Raw genomic sequence first — 21859 nt, 5'->3', positions numbered from 1 at the left:
TGGATTTTTTTTCAGTGAGCACGCCTGTCCCCTCAGTCCATCCCATAAGCATCAGGGCAACTTGCATTTGCCAGCACCTGCGTCCCTGTGCCTGACAGGCTCTCCGATCACTAGCTCCCACCCTGCCTCCAGGCACAGCCGTCCAGAAGGACCAGTGATTATGTGGCTTAAGCAGCAGAGCTCTGGAGGGCCCACAGGGCTGGTTCCTGGGAAGGACTCTCTTCCTGGTTTACAGATGGCCACCTCCTCACATGGCACAGAGAGAGACAGACAGACCCAAGTTCTCTGCTGTCTTTTCTTAGAAAGAAAAGCACTGATCCCATCTTGAGAGACCCACCAACGCGTGACCTCATCTAACCCATCCCCAAACACTGTCACATGGGGGTTCAGAGCTTCAATGAATTTAGGGAGCACAGCTTCATGTATAGCAAATCCCCTTATCACATCAGGGAAGACAGAGTTACAGAAAGATTTGTGACTCCCCCCAGGGTCACCTTTTCCTAGAAGCCAGGCTGAGAATCCCTCTGTGCAGGGACGTCCCTTCCCACTCAGAAACGGGCAAGACCCCCCCACCCCCCGCCCCAGAGACCAGGGCCCAGAAGAGCCACTGCGGGCAGGTTCCAGCTCTACAGCTGCGTCTCCGTGGGGCCCGTGGCTGAGAGGGGTTGGCTGTGTGTTTCTCCGTCCCCTTTCAGATCCTGACGGGCGAAGACTGGAACGAGGTCATGTATGACGGTATCAAGTCTCAGGGGGGCGTGCAGGGCGGCATGGTGTTCTCCATCTACTTCATCGTGCTGACGCTCTTTGGGAACTGTATCCTCCATGGGGAGGGTGGGGGGGCAGGCCTGGGTGGCCGGTGGAGCAGACTGCGGAGGGGGGCGGGGGGGCACAAGGGAGGATCCAGGAGGCCCTGGGAGCCAGGGTCCGAGTGGCGGTGCTTTCCCTGACTCCAGCGCCTGCAGACACCCTCCTGAACGTGTTCTTAGCCATCGCGGTGGATAATTTGGCCAACGCCCAGGAGCTCACCAAGGTGGGGTTGGTGGGAGAATGTTTCTCCCTGCGGCAAAGTTACCACCTGCCCGTGGCAGATCAGGACCAGGCTGGGTGTGGAGGGTGGGGGCAAGGTCAAAGCCTTTGCCCTGGATGCCGTGGGCCCAGGAGGAGGCAGCTCCTCCCCCTGAAACAGACTGTCCCTGACCACAGCGGATTCCACGGCCGAGGAGGTGGGAGGGGGTGAGGCAGCAGGACTGCCACACGAAACAGATGCCAGACTCCACTGGAGTGCCCATCTATAGGGAGTGGACAGCATCAAGGGACCTCCAAGGAGTGGTACAGCCCCCAGGCTAGCAGGCATTGTCACCACCCTAGAGCTGAAAGGATGGGGACAGATGGAGATCAACCTGTGCAGGGTCCGGAGGCTCAAGGTGCGGCCCCATGAGCTTGGGAGCTGGCCAGACTTCACCTCCAAGGGGCAGCAGTAGAGGATGAGATGATGCTCACGGGTGACAGGACTTGCTGCCGTCTCCCCTTTGCAGAAGGGGAAACTGAGGCTCAGAAAGGCAAAGTCACTGGTCCCAGATGGTATGATAATAGCAGCTACTATTTATAGCCTCGCACAGTGCACCTTAGGCACTCAACATGGTTCTTGCTATACAGTAAGTGCTCAATAAAGGGAGCCTGGGGCTAGTAATTAGGTACGACTTGGCCCTAGGGCTTTCATTGGACAGAGCTGGTAAAAGGAAGGGAAACCAGGCCTGGCAAACTCCAGAACCCGAGTTCTTTACCCACTCACCCTGCACCCTGCTGGTTTTCACTAGAGCCCCAGCTGAGCAGGAAAAGATACAAAGTAACAACCGCAGCGGAAGAGACAGCACTTCCTGTTCTCTCCCATTTCACAGGTGGGAAAGCTGAGGTCCAGAGAGGTTAAGTGACCTTGCCACATAGCTAGGGGCTAAAAGGGCAGAGATGTGAGCCCCTCAAAAGAGCAGAAGTGAGAGAAGAGCAGAGGAAATGAAGTCAGGAGAGAATTTGGGAGAGGGGGCTGAGAACCATCCATGGGAGGAGAAGTTATCACTCGTGTCAGTGATGTTGAATTACCCAAGCAAAATTTACAGTCAGATGCCCCTTAGAGCAGCCTTGGACTCCCTGGGACTCGGGTCGGGCTCAGCCAGGAACAGAGGAGGCAGCACTGGTTTTAGTAACACAGCTCACCCGCCCTGGGATAGCCCATAAGCAGGGCCGCTGAGAATGGTCATGCTGGTTGTGCACTGCGCAAAGGAAGCCGGGCACCTTTTTTGCAATTTGACAGGGGGGTATTGGAAAACCGCCCCATTGCATTAAGAGAACATGTGCAGAGTCTTCCTGTCAGCCCAGGAGGGCCACGCCTAGGGCATCCCTCTGCTTCTCGGCCCCATCTCCAGAGCCTCAAGGTGTCGAACTGAACTGAGCGGACGCTGCCAAACCCTCCATCTGCTGGCCCTGGCAGGAGGGAGAGAGAGTTTCCCGGGGCCCCACTCCGACTGGGGAGAAACGGAAGTCTCTGCTACCCCAAACACACGGCCCCAGGCCTGGTCACTGTGGAGCAGGCTGGCTCCAGGGGCTGATCCAACTGTGTGCTCATCCAAGATCCAGGAGCCCAACCTCAGAGGCTGTCACAGGGCAGAGGGTGCGCCAGGAGGGGTGGGAGTAGCGGAGGGAGAGAGGCAGGATCATCTGCGAAGGATGGACATCCTCCTGCAGACCCAGATTATTTCCTTCATTTATTCTACAAGTATTTCTTAGGCATTTCATATGAGGCAGGGACCCTGCTAAACCCCTGGTGTGTTTTCATCTCCTTCAATCTTCACAGAAAGCAAGGAAGTAAGTTCTCTGAGCCCCACTTCACAGATTGGGTCATTCATCCAAAAAGCATTTATTGAGCACCTACTGTGAGCAGGGCCTGATCTAGGAGCCAAGGACAGGACAGTGAGCAAAATAGGCAGAAATCTCTGCCCTCGTAAGGCTGACATTCGAGCGAGAAAGATGACAAATTTGTCAGATGGGGAGAAGTACTGGAGAGAAGAGCGAGGGAGAAAAAGTTGGGGAGAGTGAAAATTTTAGGTGAGAATGGTGAGGCCCTGAGACGTGGGGCGACTCACCTGACGTCAACGGTAAGCAGAGGAGCTGGGATTTAAAGCCAGGGGGATCCAGAACCTGCCCTCTTAGCCACGTGCACTGCTCCTTAAACTTGACCTGCTCTTGATAGTCTCCGGGGAGCTTATTGAAGATGCAGGCTCCAGGGCCCAGCCCAGGCTCTCCCACAGGCCTGGGAGTCTGCATTTGCAGGGCAGGTGAGGCAGGTGGTCCAGGGATTGGGCTCCGAGAAATGCAGGGTGAGGTGCCAGGAGGAAGGGAGGCCTTGTGAGAAGAGGTGGCGGGCCGGATCCCACCTCTGTGTTGTCACTGGCAGCGTGTCCTGATGTGACCATTTCCGAGGTGGTAAGGTTGCTGCTTGCCCCAGAGTTCCCCGCGCAGGGGGAGAGGTGCCCTGCCGTAGCATGGCTTTTCTTATTGGTGGGTTCATCTCTGGCCATTTCTTTCTCGTTGCTTTTTCTTTGCTTTTTCTTTGTTGGCTTTTCTGTTTTACGAATGAGGCCCTGCATGAAGGCTGAAGAAGGATTTAAAGCCCCAAAACATCTTTTTCTGTATGTATTTTTAAAACATCTTCCCCCACCCTCCTCCTCTCTGAACCTAACCGGCTGAGAATATAAGCTCCTCTCCCAATTCCCCTTCTGGAGGCTGTTGGCAGTGCACGGGATGGGCCATGGGATGCCAGTTTTTTCTGCACGTGGGGGCTAGTCAGGGTGTTTTTTTAAAAGGCCTGGTTCAGAGACCTTAACCCAGAAAGTAAAGTGAGAGGAAAACCTGCATTACTTTCCGGCTCACGGAGACAGGATGCAGAGAACTCTCCATTGTGGGAAAGGAAGGGAGTCTGGCTTTTTTCTTTTAGTTGCCTTCCAGTTGTGTGCTAAAATAGAGTTAACAAGGAGCTGGATGTGGAGGCTGCGCGTAAAGGGGCTAGTAATGCACTTGACCCATGGTGGGCACGTATTCCCATCCGCCGGCCTTGGCTATGGTCGCTTGACCCACCCAGGCCACACCTGCTTCTGAGTGTTTCACATGTTGCCCCTCATTAGCTGTAGGGTCAGAGGTGAGGCCCCAAGGCCGAGTTCACGTTTTGTGAACAGGGACTCCATGTGTCTTTTAGGATGAGCAAGAAGAAGAAGAAGCAGCCAACCAGAAACTTGCTCTACAGAAAGCCAAGGAGGTAGCAGAAGTGAGTCCTCTGTCGGCGGCCAACATGTCCATAGCTGTGTAAGTGCCCCCAACTCCAGAATGCTATCCAGGCTCCTCAGCCTATACCCCCTCCTGGTCAACGATTCGGGGGCCAGGAGCAGTCCCTGACAGGGTTGAGGTACGTCTGTTCTCCCACCCCCTTTTACTTGTTAAATAGTTAATAAGCACCTCCTATGTGTCAAGTATTGTTCTAGCTGCTGCAGAGACAGCATTAACAAGAGGTTAAGGGGTGCAGGGAGAGCTAGGGCTGGGGAGAGTTGGGCTTTTAAATAAAGCTGTCAGGGAAGGCCTCACTGAGAAGGTGATAAGACCTGAAGGAGGTGAGGGAGGAGCCAGGGGGGGATCTGAAGGGAGAGCATACCAGGCAGCAGGAACAGCATATGCAAAGGCCCTGAGGCTGGGATGTGCCTGTTGTATTTAGGGAACTGGAAGGAGGCCACTGTGACTGAAATAGAGGGAGGGAGGGAGGAAAGTGGGAGGAAGTGAAGACAGGTGACAAACATTGTTCAGGGCCTTGTGGGTCACGGGTGGGACTCAGACCTTTGCTCTGAGTCAAGTGGAAGCTATGGAAGGTTCTTGAGCACAGGTAGGACAAGACCTGACTTGGGTGCTCATGGGCACTCTCTGGCAGCTGTCAGGGGAACAGACTGCAGGGAGCATGGGTGGAAGTCTGCGGACTAGGCTCCTGGAAGAAAAAACTTCTTTGGTCCATGCAGAAGGGATAATGGGACTGGAGTAGGGTGGTGGCCCTGGTGGTGGATGTAGCTGAATTCTAGACAGATCAGGAAGGTAGAGTGGACAGAGTCTGCTGGTGAAGCAGAGGCACTGAGGCGCTGAGTGAGATTAAGGTTAATGTGAGATCCGTTGACACTGATACTCCGAATTGTGTCTGTGTCGGGTGTCCCGAGGATTTTGTACACTGTGGGGCAGTGCATCATGTGACGGTGGGGAAGGGGCTTTCTTTGCCAAAGTGGAAGGAGGTGGCTGTGAAAGGGGAGCCCGGGAAAACACATAATCAGGCCAGTGACTTTAGCACAGTCTGTGGAAGACGATGGTCTGTATAAAACGATCAATGCACACAGAAACCCTGGAAAAGTCTGTATACTCCAGGCCGGGCTCCAACCTGGCCAGCTCTCCAGCAGCGGCCCTGTGGGTAAATAGGCACCAGTGGGTAAAGAGGTGCTGCCCCATGACTCCCAAGTGCCCACCCTGGCTCTCTTTGGGACCACCCAGATCTCTCGTACCCCAGAATTAAAGGGTCATGCAGGGCCCGTGGGTGATTCCAAAACTCGCTCCAGGCCAGTGTCCATGAGGATTGGCTGTCTCAGAGGTTAAAATATTTTGAACATCAGGGCAACACCTCCCAGGGGGTCATGTGCGACCATCGGTCATGTGCAACGGGAATGCCCACGAGGGCTGAGGACAGCCCCCCCCCCATTAGACAAAATATGCAGTCAGAATGAGACACCTACCCAGGTCCAAGGCACTTGCTAGGCCAAGATGTCCAGCCAGGTTGAATTTTCTGCACAGGCTGAGACCAGGTTGGGAGGAGATACCCAGCCAGGCCAAGATCCCCCCGTGGGCCGCGATGCCCACTGAGCCAAGACCACCTGGGTGGAGACGCCCAGTGGGCAGAGACTCCCTCCAGGCGGAGGGGCCTGCGCAGGCCTCGCCCCCGCGGTGCTCTAAGCCCTGCGCCCTTCCCTTGCAGGAAGGAGCAACAGAAGAACCAGAAGCCCACCAAGTCGGTGTGGGAGCAGCGCACGAGCGAGATGCGGAAGCAGAACCTGCTGGCCAGCCGGGAGGCCCTGTACAACGAGATGGACCCCGACGAGCGCTGGAAGGCCTCCTACGCCCGGCACCTGCGGCCGGACATGAAGACCCACCTGGACCGGCCTCTGGTGGTCGATCCCCAGGAGAACCGCAACAACAACACCAACAAGAGCCGGGCGGCCGAGCCCACGGTGGACCAGCGCCTCGGCCAGCAGCGCGCCGAGGACTTCCTCAGGAAACAGGCCCGCTACCACGACCGCGCGCGGGACCCCAGTGGCTCGGTGGGCCTGGACCCCCGCAGGCCCTGGGCGGGCAGCCAGGAGGCCGAGCTGAGCCGGGAGGGGCCGTACGGCCGCGAGTCGGACCACCACGCCCGGGAAGGCGGCCCGGAGCAGCCGGGCTTCTGGGAGGGCGAGGCGGAGCGGGCCAAGGCCGCGGACCCCCGCAGGCACGCGCACCGGCCGGCCGGCAGCCGCGAGAGCCGCAGCAGCTCGCCGCGCACCGGCGCCGACGGGGAGCCGCGCCGGCACCGGGCCCACCGCAGGCCGGCCGAGGAGGGCGCAGACGACAAGGCCGAGCGGAGGGCGCGGCACCGCGAGGGCAGCCGGCCGGCGCGGGGCGGCGAGGGCGACGGCGACGGGCCCGACGGCGGCGGCGGCGGCGGCGGCGAGCGGAGGCGGCGGCACCGGCACGGGCCCCCGGCCTCGTACGAGGCGGACGCGCGGAGGGAGGACAGGGAGCGGCGGCACCGGAGGAGGAAGTAAGTGCGGGCGACCCCGGCAGGGTGGGGACCGCAGCGGCAGGACGCCGAGGGCCACGGCGGCGCCCCGGGAGCCCTCCCGGCCCTCTGCCGCCCCCTGCGGTAGAGCCCGACGTCACGCGGGGAAGCGCGGCGCCGCGGAACCCAGGCGGTCTGGCCGCCGTGGCTGCGGGCGCACCGTTTCGCGCTTGTGCGTCGCAGGGAAAATCGACGAGGAATCCAAGCCCCCCCATCCCCCCATCCCCCCATCCCCCCATCCCCCCATCCCCCCATCCCCCCATCCCCCCATCCCCCCCCCAGGAATTCTTCAGCTCTTCCGTGCGCTTGCCGTGTGACCTTGGGCAAGGGACTTCACGTCTCTGGGCCTCGGGTTTGTCAATCTGTAAAATGGAGATAGCGGGATCAAATTGGGTCATTGCTGGAGCTCCGACAGATAATTCATGCGAAGGCCGGAAGAAGAGCAGCTGACACAGAAGCGCTTGGTACATGTAGACCATTTTTAGCTGCTAATGAGTCAGCCATCTTTTTACCTGATGCTATTCCTGAGGGACTTAAAAAGCCACACTGGGCCCTCAGGATTGAAAGGAGAGCAGGGTTGAGGCCACTTCCAGGCCAGCACCGTATGCAGTAGGAAACAGCCTCCTTGTTTTCTTGGTATCTTGTGACAATCCTTCTGATGGCTCCTACATGTAGATGTAGTGACTCTACATGTAGGAGCCCAACCATGTGGAAGCACACATTGGTCTTGTATTCGCTGATGTCCTGTTAGTCTTTATATCACCACGAGGGCATCATATTGATTTCTTAATGATGTGTTTAGGAGCCTGTTATATGGCCTAGGCGCTAGGCCAGCACTTACCAAAATTGAACGTGTATGTGAGTCCCTGGGGATCTTCTGAAAATATGAATTCAGTGGGTCTCAGGTACAGCTGAGATTCTGCATTTCTAAGGAGCTTCCAGGTGAGACATGATGCTGATCCAGGAACCGCACTTTGAGTAGGGAGGGTCTGGAGGGCAGAGTGAAGTGACTCACGGCCCAGTGTGCAGAATCACCGTGAATGTGACAGCTACACATGCTGGCTGGCTCCCAGTGGTACAGGCAGTTAGGGTGACACAAGGGGGTTGCCACCAGTGTTGAGATTTTCCTAAGTGGATAATACCTCTTGGCAAAGTTCCATATGAAACAGAGTCTAGGCTTCCTTCAATATGGCCAGTAGTTGCATTCCGGGAAAACGGGGTGTGTATTTAAAACATACAAGGGGCACCTGGATGGCTCAGTCGGTTGAGTGTACACCTCTTGGTTTCAGCTCTGGTCATGATCTTGGGGTTGTCAGATCTAGCTCCACATCAGGCTCTACACTCAACGCAGAGTCTACTGGGGATTCTCTTTCTCCCTCCCCCTCTGCCCCTCCCCGTACTTGCACACATGTGTTCTCTAAATAAATTAAAATCTTAAAAAAAAAAAAAAAAACATGCAAGAGGAGCACCTGGGTGGCTCAGTCAGTTAAATGTTTGACTTCGGCTCAGGTCATGATCTCGGGGTCCTAGAATCAAGCCCCACATTGGACTCCCCACTCATTAGGGTGTCTGCTTCTCCCTCTCTCTCTCTGCCCCTCCTCCTGCTTGTGCTTCTCTCTCTCTCTCTCTCAAATGACTAAATAAAAATCTTAAATACAAGACATATGTTATGCTGATATGTAGAACACAGTCAGGTTAAAAACCAAAGACACAGGTCATTACAAGCAATTTTTCATCTGTGTAAGGGACATTAGTCACGAAGGAGAAAGGTTAATTCTTCCCCAGGTGGCCCTGCCCTGCACATGGTACGATGTTTTGTGTGCCTGCCTCCCATTTCCTAAATGCCCACAGTGGCCTTCAGGTGCTATGCCATTAGGTCTGCATGTGACTGCACAACAGCCTCCTGAAAACCATCACTCCAGATCATCCCCACGCTACCTCTTCTCTTAGGGGTTTATTCATCCATCCCATCAGTGTTTACTAAGTACTTCCTATGGTTCTAGCTGGTGCGGTGGATTCAGTCATTAACTGCAGGTGACAGGCATGCTAGGAGTGGTCTGGGGCTCTTGGAGAAATAAGACCAAGAAATTGTGCCCGGGCCGGGCTCCCAAAAGGAGCAATCTGAAAAGGGAGTCGAGTGTTCTAGGCTAATAATAGCATGTGCAAAGGCCCTGAGGTGGACCAGAAGGAGGCTGGTGTGCAGTTTGGAAGGTGAGGAGAGAGTGGCAGAAAAAGAAATGGAAGGGACAGTGATGGGTCAGCAGGACCTCGAATCCTCTCAGGGCAAGGAGAGGCCACAGAAAGGATTTTTAGGTGGAATACAGCGTTTAGAACATGACTGGATAATTAAGGACCAGTGATTCATCGATGCTGTTCTTCTCACTACTGCTAATATTACTATTATTGTCATCTTTGTTGTTATATTACTCCTGTGATTAAAGGAGGCCGAATGACGGGGGCGGAATGCAGCACAGCCTGCTGGTAAAGGGCAAGAACCTTGGAGCGAGAGGTCACACTCCTGCCCATCACTTCCCACCTGTGGAATCTGTAGCATGTCCCTTCCACTCTGTGGGCCTCTGTTTGCTCATCTGTATAGTGGGTATGAGAGCAGTACCTACCGCCTAGGTTCAGCTGAGTTAATACACGTAAACTGCTTTGAATCGTGCCTGGCTTCTAATAAGTGCTCAGTAAATGTTAGCTGTTACCACTGGGAAGACTGTTACTACGTACGTACTCAATATATGCTAACTGTGTGTAGTAGTGGTAGTAGTAAGTGTTCAGAAATATTAGCTATTACTATTATTATTATCATTTATACTGTTAAGATTTTCTCATCGAGGCACCTGGGTGGCTCAGTCGGTTAAGAGTCCGACTCTTGGTTTCAGCTCAGGTCATGATCTCAGGGTTGTGACGTTGAGTCCTGCATCGGGCTCCATGCTCAGTGTGAAGTCAGCTCAGGATTCTTTCTGTCCCTGTCTCCCTCTGCCCCTCCCCCCACCTCTCTCCTTCCCTCTCTGAAAAAAAAATTTTTTTTTTCTCTCGCCAACAGACCTAAAAACCTTTATATCCATAGCCTTTAGAATGACCACTCCAGCTCCTTCCTTTCACAGATGGGGAAACTGAAGCCCAGAGATTTTTTTCCCCAAGGGTAGCTGGCCCATAGTAGCAGTGTGATAAGAATGCAGCTTTCCAGAATCCCACAGATGGCCCCTGCTCCCCCTCCTTTCCAGGGGAAGAAAGTACCTCTCCGCTGCCACCCCCAGACCTGCACCAGGAGGGCACTGCCACTCCCTTTTTGATGGATGTGTCAGGGGCCCTAGCCAGGAGAGGCATTACACTCCCGACTTATACAAAGGCTCTGATGCTCATTGGGAATAAAACTTCATGAAGATTCAGACAGTTTTAGAGAAAAAAAAATCCAAGATGAGGCATTTATCTACTTTAAAAAAAATGGCCAAGAGGAAACTTTATTCACGAATATAATGTCCTAAAAGGACATTACAGTTCTATACATTGACAAGCCAGTGGCCCTGCCTAAGGGGCCTGCCACCTGCATTTTTCCTTTTTGTCATTTCTTAGGCCTTTTCCTGGACCCACACTGTGTTTTTCATTCGCCAGAACATTAATAATATATATAATTGTTCTCTTTCCATTCCCTCTGCCTGTCCCCCAATTACAGCTTCATCTCCTCCCTGGTTTTAAATGGCCCCCCACAGCTCTCACAAGCTCACCCCTCTAAAAAGTGGACAGAAGCACATTCTATTTCATTCATTCTACATTGTTCAGCAGCCACTGACCCCAGATCTCCAGATCCTCAACCAGGCAGCTGAACCCAACGGCACCCCAGGGCGACCAGAGCCAAGGTAGAGCTTTCCCTGACTCCCAGGAAAATGTTGTGGGTCTCAGAGCGGCTGCCACTCCTCAGTAGCCAGGCAGTGCTTCCTGCTGGATGTGGCTGAACAGGGAGAGCTTTTGCCAAGACCCGCGACACCCCAGAATTAACATCTCAGCTCTCTGTACCCTAATCCCACCTGCTGCCATAACCACGAAACCCACTCCCTAGAAAGAGCAAGAAGAGATCCTGGACCTCTGAGCCTCACAGAGTCTATCCTGCCTTAGTAGTAGGACCAGAGTCCAGCCCACTCCTCTCCCAGCTGGGTGACACCTGGCAACTGCCTTTGCCCCTCTGGGCCTCAGTTTCCCTATCTGTAAAATGGGCCTGATCCTCATCCCACCTCCACTGGTGGTGGCTGCGGGGATCAAATGAATTAATACGCAGAGGTCCTTAGGACATGGTGGCACGAGGAAGCAGGGCTCTCCTCTGCAGCTGGGGGCCTGGGCACACCCTGGGCAAGGTGTCCGTAGCTTTTGGCAGAAGGATGCTGAAGTGATTAGCTGGCAGAGGGATGCAGTGCAGGACAGGGTTATGCAACCGGCTGCCTATTCCGGGCAGATGATGCACATCCTCAAGAGAGAAGGGGGAAGGGGCCTGACTTCAAAGTTTTCTGCCCCTTTTGAGTTCTCCTTGGAGACTCTTGGCAGTGAAGCTTCCTGGAGACTGAGGTGTGGCCTCTGCAGGCTGAGCTTGCTCTGGCTTTGCAGTGGACAGAGCCGACAGAGGGAGCCAAGAGGCTCCTGGTCCTGGGCGCGAGGCTGACATCTCCATGAGACTCCCCCTGGTCTCAGCTGCTGTGTTCTTTAGTATAACCTCTTTACGTGATGGCCGATGGATCTGGGTTCTCTTTAAAATAGTAATTTACCCCAGCCTGATTTGTGCTAGAGGGACAGATCTCTCTTTTATTAACAAAAGAAAAAAAATCTGTAAAAACAATGAGGAAACACTTCAGCCAGATTTTCATCTCATGGACAACTTCTCAAAAAGGATCAGGAGTGGGTTCGAATCAGGAACTTCTTTGTGGGCTGTGTAAGACACTGAGGAAATACTGGTGTAGACTTTATTTATTCACACCGTCACAGCTGACACTGGCTATCCAAGCACCATACGAAGTTCCGAGGGCTGTTGGCGGTTCTGGGGCTCGGCCCTCCTTGACTGATAGAGGCATCACTGCACACTCTGCCTCTGGCTTCACTCTGTGTCCCCTCTGTCCTCTCTCCTGCTCTTCTGAGGACCGGCCGTTGCATTCAGGGCCTATCCTGATCCACGGTGACCTCATTTTGTGATCCTTAACCTAATTACATCTGCAAAGGCCCTTTCTCTAAATAAGACCACATTCAGGGTTTCCTTGTAGACACATCTTTTGAGGGGCCCACTACAGTCTGCCCTCTGATTCCTCCCATCCCAAAAATCTACATCCATTTCATGTGCAGGCTACACTCACTCCATCCCAACATCCCTAGAAGTCTTAGCCTGTTACAGCATCAGCTCCAAAATCCCACATCTCATCATCTAAGCTGGGTATGGGTGAGATTCTGGGCATGATCCATTTGGGGGCCAAATCCTCCCCCCATCTGTGGACATGAAACTAGAAGACACATTCTCTGTCTCCAGCATACAGGGGTGGGACAGGAATACGGTAGGCATTCCTGTTCCAAAAGGGAAACGCTGAGAAGGGTAAAGGATCACTGGTCCCAAGCAGGTTCTAAACCCAGCAGGGCAGATCCCATCAGGTTACAGGCCCGGGAGTCATTAATAAACTTGCTCCTCATAGTGACCCAAGGAGGTGACAACACCTGTGTGATGGATGAGAAACAAGGCTGAGTAACTTGCCAGTGGTTATGTAGCAGCTCATCTCTAGGATCCCCACTGTTGTCTCCAAGTTATAGGGAAGGTTCTGCTACTCTATCCCCATTTAAAGACAAGGGGCGGGATCCCTGGGTGGCGCAGCGGTTAGGCGCCTGCCTTTGGCCCAGGGCGCGATCCTGGAGACCCGGGATCGAATCCCACGTCAGGCTCCCGGTGCATGGAGCCTGCTTCTCCCTCTGCCTATGTCTCTGCCCCTTTCTCTCTCTCTCTCTCTCTCTCTCTCTCTATCATAAATAAAAAAATAAATAAATAAAAATTAAAAAAAAAAAGACAAGGGGCTCAGAGAGGTTAATCAGATTACAGAGGATCACACAGCTAGTAAGGGGTTTTGCTGAGACTCAGCCGGGTCACTCTGGCCCACTCACACGAGTGAGAAGTGAAAAAGCCAGCTGGGCCTGCTCTTCTCCCCATGCAGCCTCAGAGAGGCAAGTCTGAAAATAAATTACCTTGTCTCTCTTCTGCTTCCTAAAAACACCGTGAACTTTTGCAAGTTAAAATGCAAAATTAAAACGAGGAAGTGTTAGGTGGATTTAGGGTCGCAGATTGGGCCTGGGCTTTGGCACCTGCGATTGCATCTGATTTCCCAGCTGGTCAGTACACGTGTACAACCTGAGAAAAATGTTTTCTGCTGTGACTCAGCTTCTCCAGGGCTCAGTCTCCTCATCTACATAATGGGACTAACAATACTGCCTGCTTTCTGCAGAGCTCCTAAGGATCAGAAGAGCTGGTGTGTGTAGTCTGGCACACAGCAGGTGCTCAGTACGTGGGAGCTATTATGAGCAGAAGTGGAGGAAACAGGAAGCAGAACTGGGGGTGCCCTTTAAGAAGAGCCAGAGAGAGAAGTTTTGGATTGCAGAGCCCTCTGGGGAGAGAAGTCGTTGAAATTATAAACAACAGATGTCCTGGGGTTTCCAGGGAACAGAATTTGCCAGGGCCGGCACCCAGGAACTGGGGAAGGATGAGGCCCCTCGTCTGAGGCCCAGGGGTCTACAGGGGTGTCTGAAAGCAAACAGAGCAAACTGTCAGGGAGCTGGCTAGGAGCCAGGTCCACTTGGCACAGGCAGGCAGAGCCGGGCCAGCTGAGGACAGACGTGCAGCCGGGAGCCACCAGACAGGCTCCAAACCCTGCCACCCTCACTGGGGCCACAGCTCCTGGAGGTGCCTGGCAAGCTAGGAGTGAGTGTGCAGATGGGAGGAGGCAGGGGTTGATGGTCTGGGCCTGGGGGACTTCTGGCCTTCAGCATCCTCATCTGAAAAATGGGAGCATTTGTTTATTATTTGACAAAAAGTGACCAAGCATTTGCCATGTGCCAGGCCCCGTTCTGGGCACTAGAATGAAAGCTGTGAACAAAAAAGGCAAAAATAAACCACTTGCCTCGCAGAGCTGGTGTCTCAAAGGGCACTGGGGTAGAAAAAGCTCAGCCAGGATGCTTAACATCTTTCTCTCCTCCCCAGTGCACCGAGCACACAGACTCTTTCCCTCTCAGGTCCGTCGGCATGGTCTTAATTAGTTGAGTAATTGAGGCACCAAACTCCTACCCACCCTGTCTCCCCCACTCTCCACCTCCAGCCACACCAGCCTCCCAAAACTCAACAAGCGTATCCCTCCTTCAGGACCTTTGCACCGGCTATTCCCTCTGCCTAGAGCGCTTTGCCCATCACTCTTGTACCCCTGTGAAAAATTATCGTGTTCATCTGCCCGCTGTGTGGCCTTAGGCAAGAGACTTAACCTCTCTGAGCTTCAGTGTCCTCATCTGGAAAATGGGGCTCGTAATTGTTCCTCTTGGGGCTGAGGATGAAGGGGTCATTATAAGTCAAGTGCTTAGAGCAGCCCCTGATCGCTTGCGTTACAGAAGTGTTTGCTTTAACTAGTTTTATTATTATTTATTACATTTATTTGCATGTATGGCGTGCTCCTCCTAACTGGGATATTGGGAGGGGACATATTTATGTAAAGCTTCAGGTAAAGCCATGAGGCAGTTCTACCCTGAAAGAGATGGTGTCCCTGTGTCTGCTTTAGCCACCCCTGAAAACACTGTGTGCCCCAGGGGAGCTCCTGGGCGGGGAGTGGGGGCTGTAGGCAGAGGCAGTGGGGGGCTTCAGGCTGGAGGAATGCAGGCCCTGGCATTCTCCCCCACGGGAGTAGCCTCGTCCCCCAGGAAACAGCAGGAGAAACATGACACTGAAACCCAGGAGGCTAAGCAGTTACACAGCCGTGGGGTCATGGTCTCTGAGCAGGAGTCAGCCGGGCCCTGGGGTGCTCCAGGGCGCGGCCTCTCCATGCCCAAGTGTGCCCCCTGCATGGTGGAAGCTGAGGCAGGATCTGGAACGTTCGTGCTATTATTCCAACTCAGTTATGGGTCCTTTCTCGTTGGCCTGCCTTCCGCAGAGAGAACCAGGGCGCCGGGGTCCCTGTGTCGGGCCCCAACCTGTCGACCACCCGGCCGATCCAGCAGGACCTGGGCCGCCAAGACCCGCCGCTGGCGGAGGACATAGACAACATGAGGAACAACAAGCTGGCCACCGCGGGATCGGCCGGCACCCACGACAGCCTCGGCCGCCCCGGCCTGCCCCAGAGCCCCGCCAGGACCGGGAACAGCACCGACCCCGGCCCCATGCCGGCCCCGCCCACCGCGGGCACCAACCCCCAGAACGCCGCCAGCCGCCGGATGCCCAACAACCCCGGGGACCCGTCTGACCCCGGCCCCCCCAAGACCCCCGAGAACAGCCTTATCGTCACCAACCCCAGCAGCACCCAGACCAACTCAGCGAAGACTGCCAGGAAACCCGACCACACCACGGTGGACATCCCCCCAGCCTGCCCGCCCCCCCTCAACCACACCGTTGTCCAAGGTGAGACTGCCCCCCCCAAGCACCCCCATCACCAGGCGACGCACCCAGTGTCCTTGGGGCCAAGGGGCTGAGCGGGGCTGCCTGGGCCCAATCCCTGGAGGCTTGGCTGGGGGACCCTGGCCAGTGACCTTACCTCTCTGGCCTCAGTTTCTTCCTCTCGAAATGGGTATAGGTGTGGTTTCTGCCCCTACGGGACTGCCGGGAGGGTTAAATGAGAGAATCCGCCCGCAGTGCCTGGCCCGGGGCTGAGCTCAGTAGGTTTGGTGATACTGCCTGAATCCCAGATTCCCATAGGGAAGCCAGGAAGCCACCGCATTTGACAAGCAGTGGATCCTTCTAATGGAAATGGAGGGGGCACCAGATGATTCCCTAGGCCGGCGCTGTCCCAAAGAAGTGCGACACAGGCCACACATGTAGTTTTAAACTTTCTAGTAGCCATGTTGAAAGAAAGGAGAGGAGAGAGGAAGCAGTGATTTTAAAAATGAAAAAAAAGAGGGGCATCTGGGTGGCTCAGTTGCTTGAGTGTCCCACTCTTGATTTCAGCTCAGGTCATGATCTCAGGATCGTGAGATCAATCTCCTCACCAGGCTCCATGCTGGGTGTGGAGTCTGCTTAAGATTCTCTCTCTCCCTCTGCCCCTCTCCCCTTAAAAAAAAAAAGAATAGGTGAAATGAACCTTAATAAATCACATTTAATCCAAAGTATTACTTATATGAATCCAAAATGCCATCATTTCAACATGTGATCGACATTTTTAATATTATCAATGAGCTGTTTTACGTCCTTTATCTCGTACTCTGTCTTAGAAATTTTGGTGGGTTTTACACTTACAGCGTCTCAAGGTTTAGGATAGCCACTGTTCAAGTGTTAGACGTGTAGGTCTAGGCCCTTGAGAGGTTGGCAGTTGGTGACCTCCCTCCAAGCCCTGCACCATGTAAGGTGGGGGTCAGAGAAGCAGTGAGAATTTAGAAATGACCCACCGAGTTCATTATTTCCAAAGATGGTAACAATAGACCAGGTCCTCCAGTGCCAGTTCTATGCAGGAGATTTCTGTGAGTCTGCTTGGTAAAGGTTCACCACCGTCCTATAAGGTGGATCTTGTCATTGTGCCCATTTTATAGATGAAAATACTGAGGCTCAGAGAAACTCAGCCTGCCCATAGACGCATAGCAAGTTCAAGCTGCAGAATCTGCTCAGGAGGGGGGTGGCCCTTGCCATCAAGAGAGAAGTATTCATGGGGGGACACTCTGAAGTTTGATGAAGGGAGAGCTCAGTGTTACCATCTGTAACGTGGGTCTATCGGGGCTTCTGGTATCGGCCTCCAAGTGATGGTATGAAGATCCAGTGGGATGAGGGGCAGCTTTGTGTTAACATCCCATGAACCTCCTACCAGACTCAAGGCTATCGAGTGGTTGAGAGCAGGCACTCTGGGACCAAGTTCAAATCCCAGCTTTGCCACATCCCAGCTGTGTGACCTTAGGAAAATCACTTCACCCCTCTGTGCTAGTTTCTTCATCTGTAAAATGAAGATCATACAGTACCAACCTCATAGGGTCATGTGAGGATTAAATGGCACAATGTGGTGCCTGGCACATTGTAGGCACTTTATAAATGTCAGTTGCTCATCGTCTGAATGGACAGGAGCCCAGAGGCTTATGGGAAATCACGGAGGGAGCCCTGTGTTGGTTCTTGTCCCCACAGTGAACAAAAACGCCAACCCAGACCCACTGCCAAAAAAGGAGGAAGAGAAGAAGGAGGAGGAGGAAGACGACCCCGGGGAAGACGGCCCCAAGCCCATGCCCCCCTACAGCTCCATGTTTATCCTCTCTACGACCAACCCGTGAGTATGGCCTATGGCCAGGACAGGGGGCCGGGGCTCCCACTGGGGCAGTGGAAGTCAGGCCAGAGGGCAGGCGCCAACAGCGGGTGATGGGGAGAGTTGCCTCCAAGATCCCATTTGTTCATAAGGGATTTTTGAGCAAATTACAAAATGATGCCCTTTTTTTAAGTCCTATAAGACAGAAATTTCTCATAAAGTACTGATTTTTTTTAGGGAAAAGACCCCTTTCCTGCCCTCAGCTAGAAGTCATTGTCATATATATTCAAATCTACAGTCTGTAATGTGAGAGGCACCCCTAAGAAATGGTTGCCTTATGCAGTGCGCAACCTGTACAATCATACCTGGCAGCCCTGGGCCCTGAGTGCTCACTCCTAACCTCTGCTCCACAAGGATTTGAATTCTAGGCAGATGGTCTCTGAGTTCCATAGCCCTTTGTCTTGGGCATCCTTGGAGAGGATAGATTATTTAGGAGAGAAATTTATTACATGTGTTACTGTGGCTTGTTTGAGGATTGCATTTTTCCAAAGGACATTTCTTGAAACCTGAGTCCCTCAGAATGCCTCCTGACAAAGAAAAATCATGTCAAATAAACTGAGCAGTAACTGGTTTCTATAACCTGCCTCTTGGGACTCTTGAGTCTCATCCTGTGTGCTTCCTTTTTTATTTGGTTGAAAGTATTTTACTAGGACAACACTTATGTGGTATTTAGTGCCGGGCACTGTTGTGAGTGCTTTTAAAAAAAATTTTTTTAATTTCTCATAATAACCCTATGGGATTGGTACTATGCTTATGCCCATTTAACAGATGAAGAAACTGAGGCCCAGAGAGGTGAAGTTACCTATCCAAGGTCATACAGCAAGCAAGAGAGCCCAAACACTGATACCAACATCCCTCTTCTTAACCACTCAGCCTTGCTGCCATTCACACAAATTTATGACAAATTTATAAATATTATTAGCTCCACTTAAGGGGTTAGGTACTTAAGTATTATCCCATTGCCACATCAAAGGCTAAGGCCTGCAAGGTACAATCTCAGTAACTTTCTGGAGCCCCTACTATGTGCCAGGCATATATTAACATCTTTGAGCTTCACATTCTTGTAAGGCAGGCATCACTATTACGGCCATTTCATGGAATGAGAGCACTAAGTCACAGAGGGGATGAGTAACTTGCCTAAGGTCACCCAATTAAGTTAAAAAAAAAAAAAGAAGAAATCTATTTAACCCAGAATTTCCCAATTTTATTTGACCACAGGACATTGTACGCATGAAAAACGTTTTCATCTCCTACAGAATCAAAGATAATATTTCTTCAACTCAGTCTGGGAATCAACAATTTTCCAAGAGGGTTGTTTGGAAATGATAGGAACTTATCAACAGGGCCTGTGAATATCCTCCCTGGCCACGGGCCCCCCCCCCAACTTCTTGAAGTTCCGTGACCTCCATGAGGGCCCCCCAGATCTTGATGCTTTGTTTGGCGTGGGACCTTGGGCGTTAGAGATCTCAGGGTGGTGACATAAGGAGATTACAGAAGGAAAGGGTTTGTAAGCCCGCAATCTGAGTGGACCTCTGCACACCCGCCTGTCCCCAACAGCCTTCGCCGCCTGTGCCATTACATCCTGAACCTGCGCTACTTTGAGATGTGCATCCTCATGGTCATCGCCATGAGCAGCATCGCCCTGGCAGCTGAGGACCCCGTGCAGCCCAACGCACCACGAAACAACGTGAGTCCCGCCCAGCAGGCCCCTTCCTGGCTGGGCTCCTCTGTTTAGAAGGAATGTCAGGGTTACCCCCCCCCCCCAACACAGCCCTGGGAGCACCTCAGTCGCTGGTTGGGAGAGGAAGTTCTGACTCACTGAGGATACTCTTGGAGCAGGACATTCTTTGAGGAGGCAGGGGCCCTGTGTACATGGCAAGGGAAAAGGTAGCCTAGGGTGGGTGGGGCTAGAAATTGCTGGAATCCCGAGTAGAGGGAGTGAGGTGGGCATCATATGGAGGTACGCACACTGTGCCAGGTCTCACCGAACGGACTTCTTGGTTTGGACACAAGCTTTGAAAGAAAGGGCAATTTTGACTCAGAAACATAGCCCGCACTTTCAGCTTTTTGGAGAGCTAAAAAAGCTCTCCCTTTAGGGGTCCAGGGTCTGCTAGCAGTTCCTGTTAACCGAGCGCTTGCTGTGTTCCAGGCACAACCCCAGGCACTTGGTTATAAGCTCTCCCAGGTGTCCCCATTTGGACAGATGGGGAAACTGAGGTTCAGGAAGGTTAAGTGATCCGACCAAGATCACACAGCACAATTCCATTTCTGCCTCCCCTGGAGCTTCCGCTGCTTCCTTCAACTGTCTCTGTTTATTGAGCACCTGCTGTGTGCATGACTTCCCGTGAGTCCTGCCAAGTAAGAATGAGTGAGTGCCTGTGGTTGAGAGGGGAGAGTAAGAGACAGGACAGGCGGAGGCGTGGCAGATTCTGGACTGGCAGCAGCACCCCCTGCCCCAGCTCCTTCCTGCCCCCCCCACCCCCCCAGAGTCAAAGGTACATTTTCCACTGGGAGCCGGCCCTGCTGCCCTCGCTAAGTAGGTTAGGAGCCTGGTGAGGCTGGCAAGCCCCATAAATCAAGCCTGCCCGACAGCAGCTTACCTTGCACTTTCCCTTCCTCTGCAGGCCTGGCAGGGCCCCCAGGGACCCGATGGGGGAGTCGGAAGGAAATAATTAGAACAAGGCTCCCAGAAGAAATTGGTACCAGGGCAGGGCTGAGGCTGCACTCTGTTATCTCCTGCTGCCCGCTCTCCCCCAGGGACCGCAGGGAGCCGGGCCCGGGATGGGGCGTCCCAAGAGGGGTCAGCAACCCCCCTGCCAACTCTGGGAGACCAGAGAAGGCTCTGTCGCTGATTCCCCAGGGGCCCGAGGGAACCCAGCCAGGCTCAGCCCGTGGCAGCCCATGGAGCATTTGCAAAGCTTTGGATCCCCTGCCCCCCACTGCAGCAGAAACTTCTCTCCTCAAAGCCCTCCCCCTTCAAGGACACCGTGGCCCTCAGCTGCCAGCTGATGTCCGGGGACCCCTCCCCCAGTTCTTTTGTTGGCCGAACTAGAACAGGCCTCAGAAAAGTGCAGGAAGCACACGATGCCTCTCTCAAGGATTTAAAGCGCCCACAACCCCCCACCAGGGCAAGAAGTAGAACAAAACTACCCCCGACCTCAGCGCCCTTTTTTCTCTCTGGAGTCGGGCTCACAACCAGGGACAACATCTGGGGACACGTTTGGTTGTTGTGATTTGGGGTGAGCAGCGGGGAGCTACGGACATCTGGAGGGTAGAGGCCAGGGGTACTGCTCGGAAAACCCACCCCTGCAGGTAACCGTGACACATGCACCCCCTTTGGGAATAAGCTTAGCTTCTCGGATTTTCCCCGGCTGGTGCATCCTTAAGCATTCGATTTTGGTTTTGCTCATTTCTGACACTCAGCGGATGGGATCATCTCCTGCCCCTTTTTGTGTCACCCAACACTGTGTCCCCCATGAGATGAACACGAATCAGTACAGGGAGTGACGGGCATTCTTTTTCGCCGCTGTTTTCTTTTTTTTTTTTTTTTTTTAGATTTATTTATTTATTTATTTATGATAGAGAGAATGAGAGAGAGAGAGAGGCAGAGACACAGGAGGAGGGAGAAGCAGGCTCTATGCCAGGAGCCCGACGCAAGACTCCATCCCCGGACTCCAGGATCACGCCCTGGGCCAAAGGCAGGCGCCAAACCCCTGAGCCACCCAGGGATCCCCACGCTGCTGTTTTCTATTCCGCGGTGTGGCACTATCTGTTTATCCATCCTCCTGTTGATGCGCGTTTGGATTGTTTCCAGTTGAAAATGCGTCACCACACAACCCCTTGCCCTGGGCATGTCACCGGGGATGCCTGGACATGACTTTCTTTGGGGTGTAAAACCATAAATGGAGTTTCTGAGTCATAGAATTTACACGCAGTCAGGCTGACTAGATGCAGTCAGGTGTTTGCTGGATGACCCAGTGACACCTGCGCGGGCAGGGTATGGGGCTCCCAGTGCCCCCAGGCTTGTCAGCACTTGGTGCTGGAGACTCTCGGGCCTAGCGGACCCGGTGGGTATGGAGTAAAATCTCTCTAAGGCTTCGATTTGCATTTCCCTGTGATAAATGAGTCTGAGAACACTTCTGGATTAAACTGAGCCTCAGGACATTGCCATTTGTAGAGGTCAAAGGGTCTGCATATTTGACAGAGTCAAACCCAATTTGTTGGTCTCTTGGTTTCCTCTTGCCTGATTTAATTCACTGAGCTCTCCAGAATTTGATTCACCCAACCACCTGGCCTGCCCTTCCCCCACTCCCTTCCTTCCTTTTTTCCCCTCTGCTTTTCCTTCATTGCTTTGCTTAGTAATTACTAAATGTGCAACTACTATGTGCCAGGTGTTGAACTAAATGTCAAGGATTGACAGGGGGTGAGATGGTCCCTGGCTTCCCAGAGCTCCCAGAGCACCAGGTCTTTAGTCATGCTC

General features: G+C 53.4%; 1 protein-coding gene across 4 annotated transcripts in view; it reads left to right on the top strand.

Moving 5' to 3' along the window:
- Positions 1-21859, top strand: part of CACNA1A (calcium voltage-gated channel subunit alpha1 A) — a 286336-nt gene that overhangs the window by 205831 nt on the left and 58646 nt on the right. For all 4 annotated transcript variants that reach the window (XM_041762541.1, XM_041762540.1, XM_041762539.1 and 1 more), the window contains exons 19-25: positions 696-813; positions 963-1030; positions 4247-4353; positions 6047-6868; positions 15040-15503; positions 17205-17343; positions 18937-19066. In XM_041762541.1, coding sequence (XP_041618475.1) covers positions 696-813; positions 963-1030; positions 4247-4353; positions 6047-6868; positions 15040-15503; positions 17205-17343; positions 18937-19066 — 1848 coding nt within the window. The remainder of the gene's footprint in view (positions 1-695; positions 814-962; positions 1031-4246; positions 4354-6046; positions 6869-15039; positions 15504-17204; positions 17344-18936; positions 19067-21859) is intronic.

The sequence above is a fragment of the Vulpes lagopus genome, chromosome 7, assembly GCF_018345385.1.
Source record: "Vulpes lagopus strain Blue_001 chromosome 7, ASM1834538v1, whole genome shotgun sequence".
NCBI lineage: Eukaryota > Metazoa > Chordata > Mammalia > Carnivora > Canidae > Vulpes > Vulpes lagopus.
The sequence above is the reverse complement of the archived record's forward strand: the minus strand, read 5'-3'. Positions and strand labels throughout refer to the sequence as shown.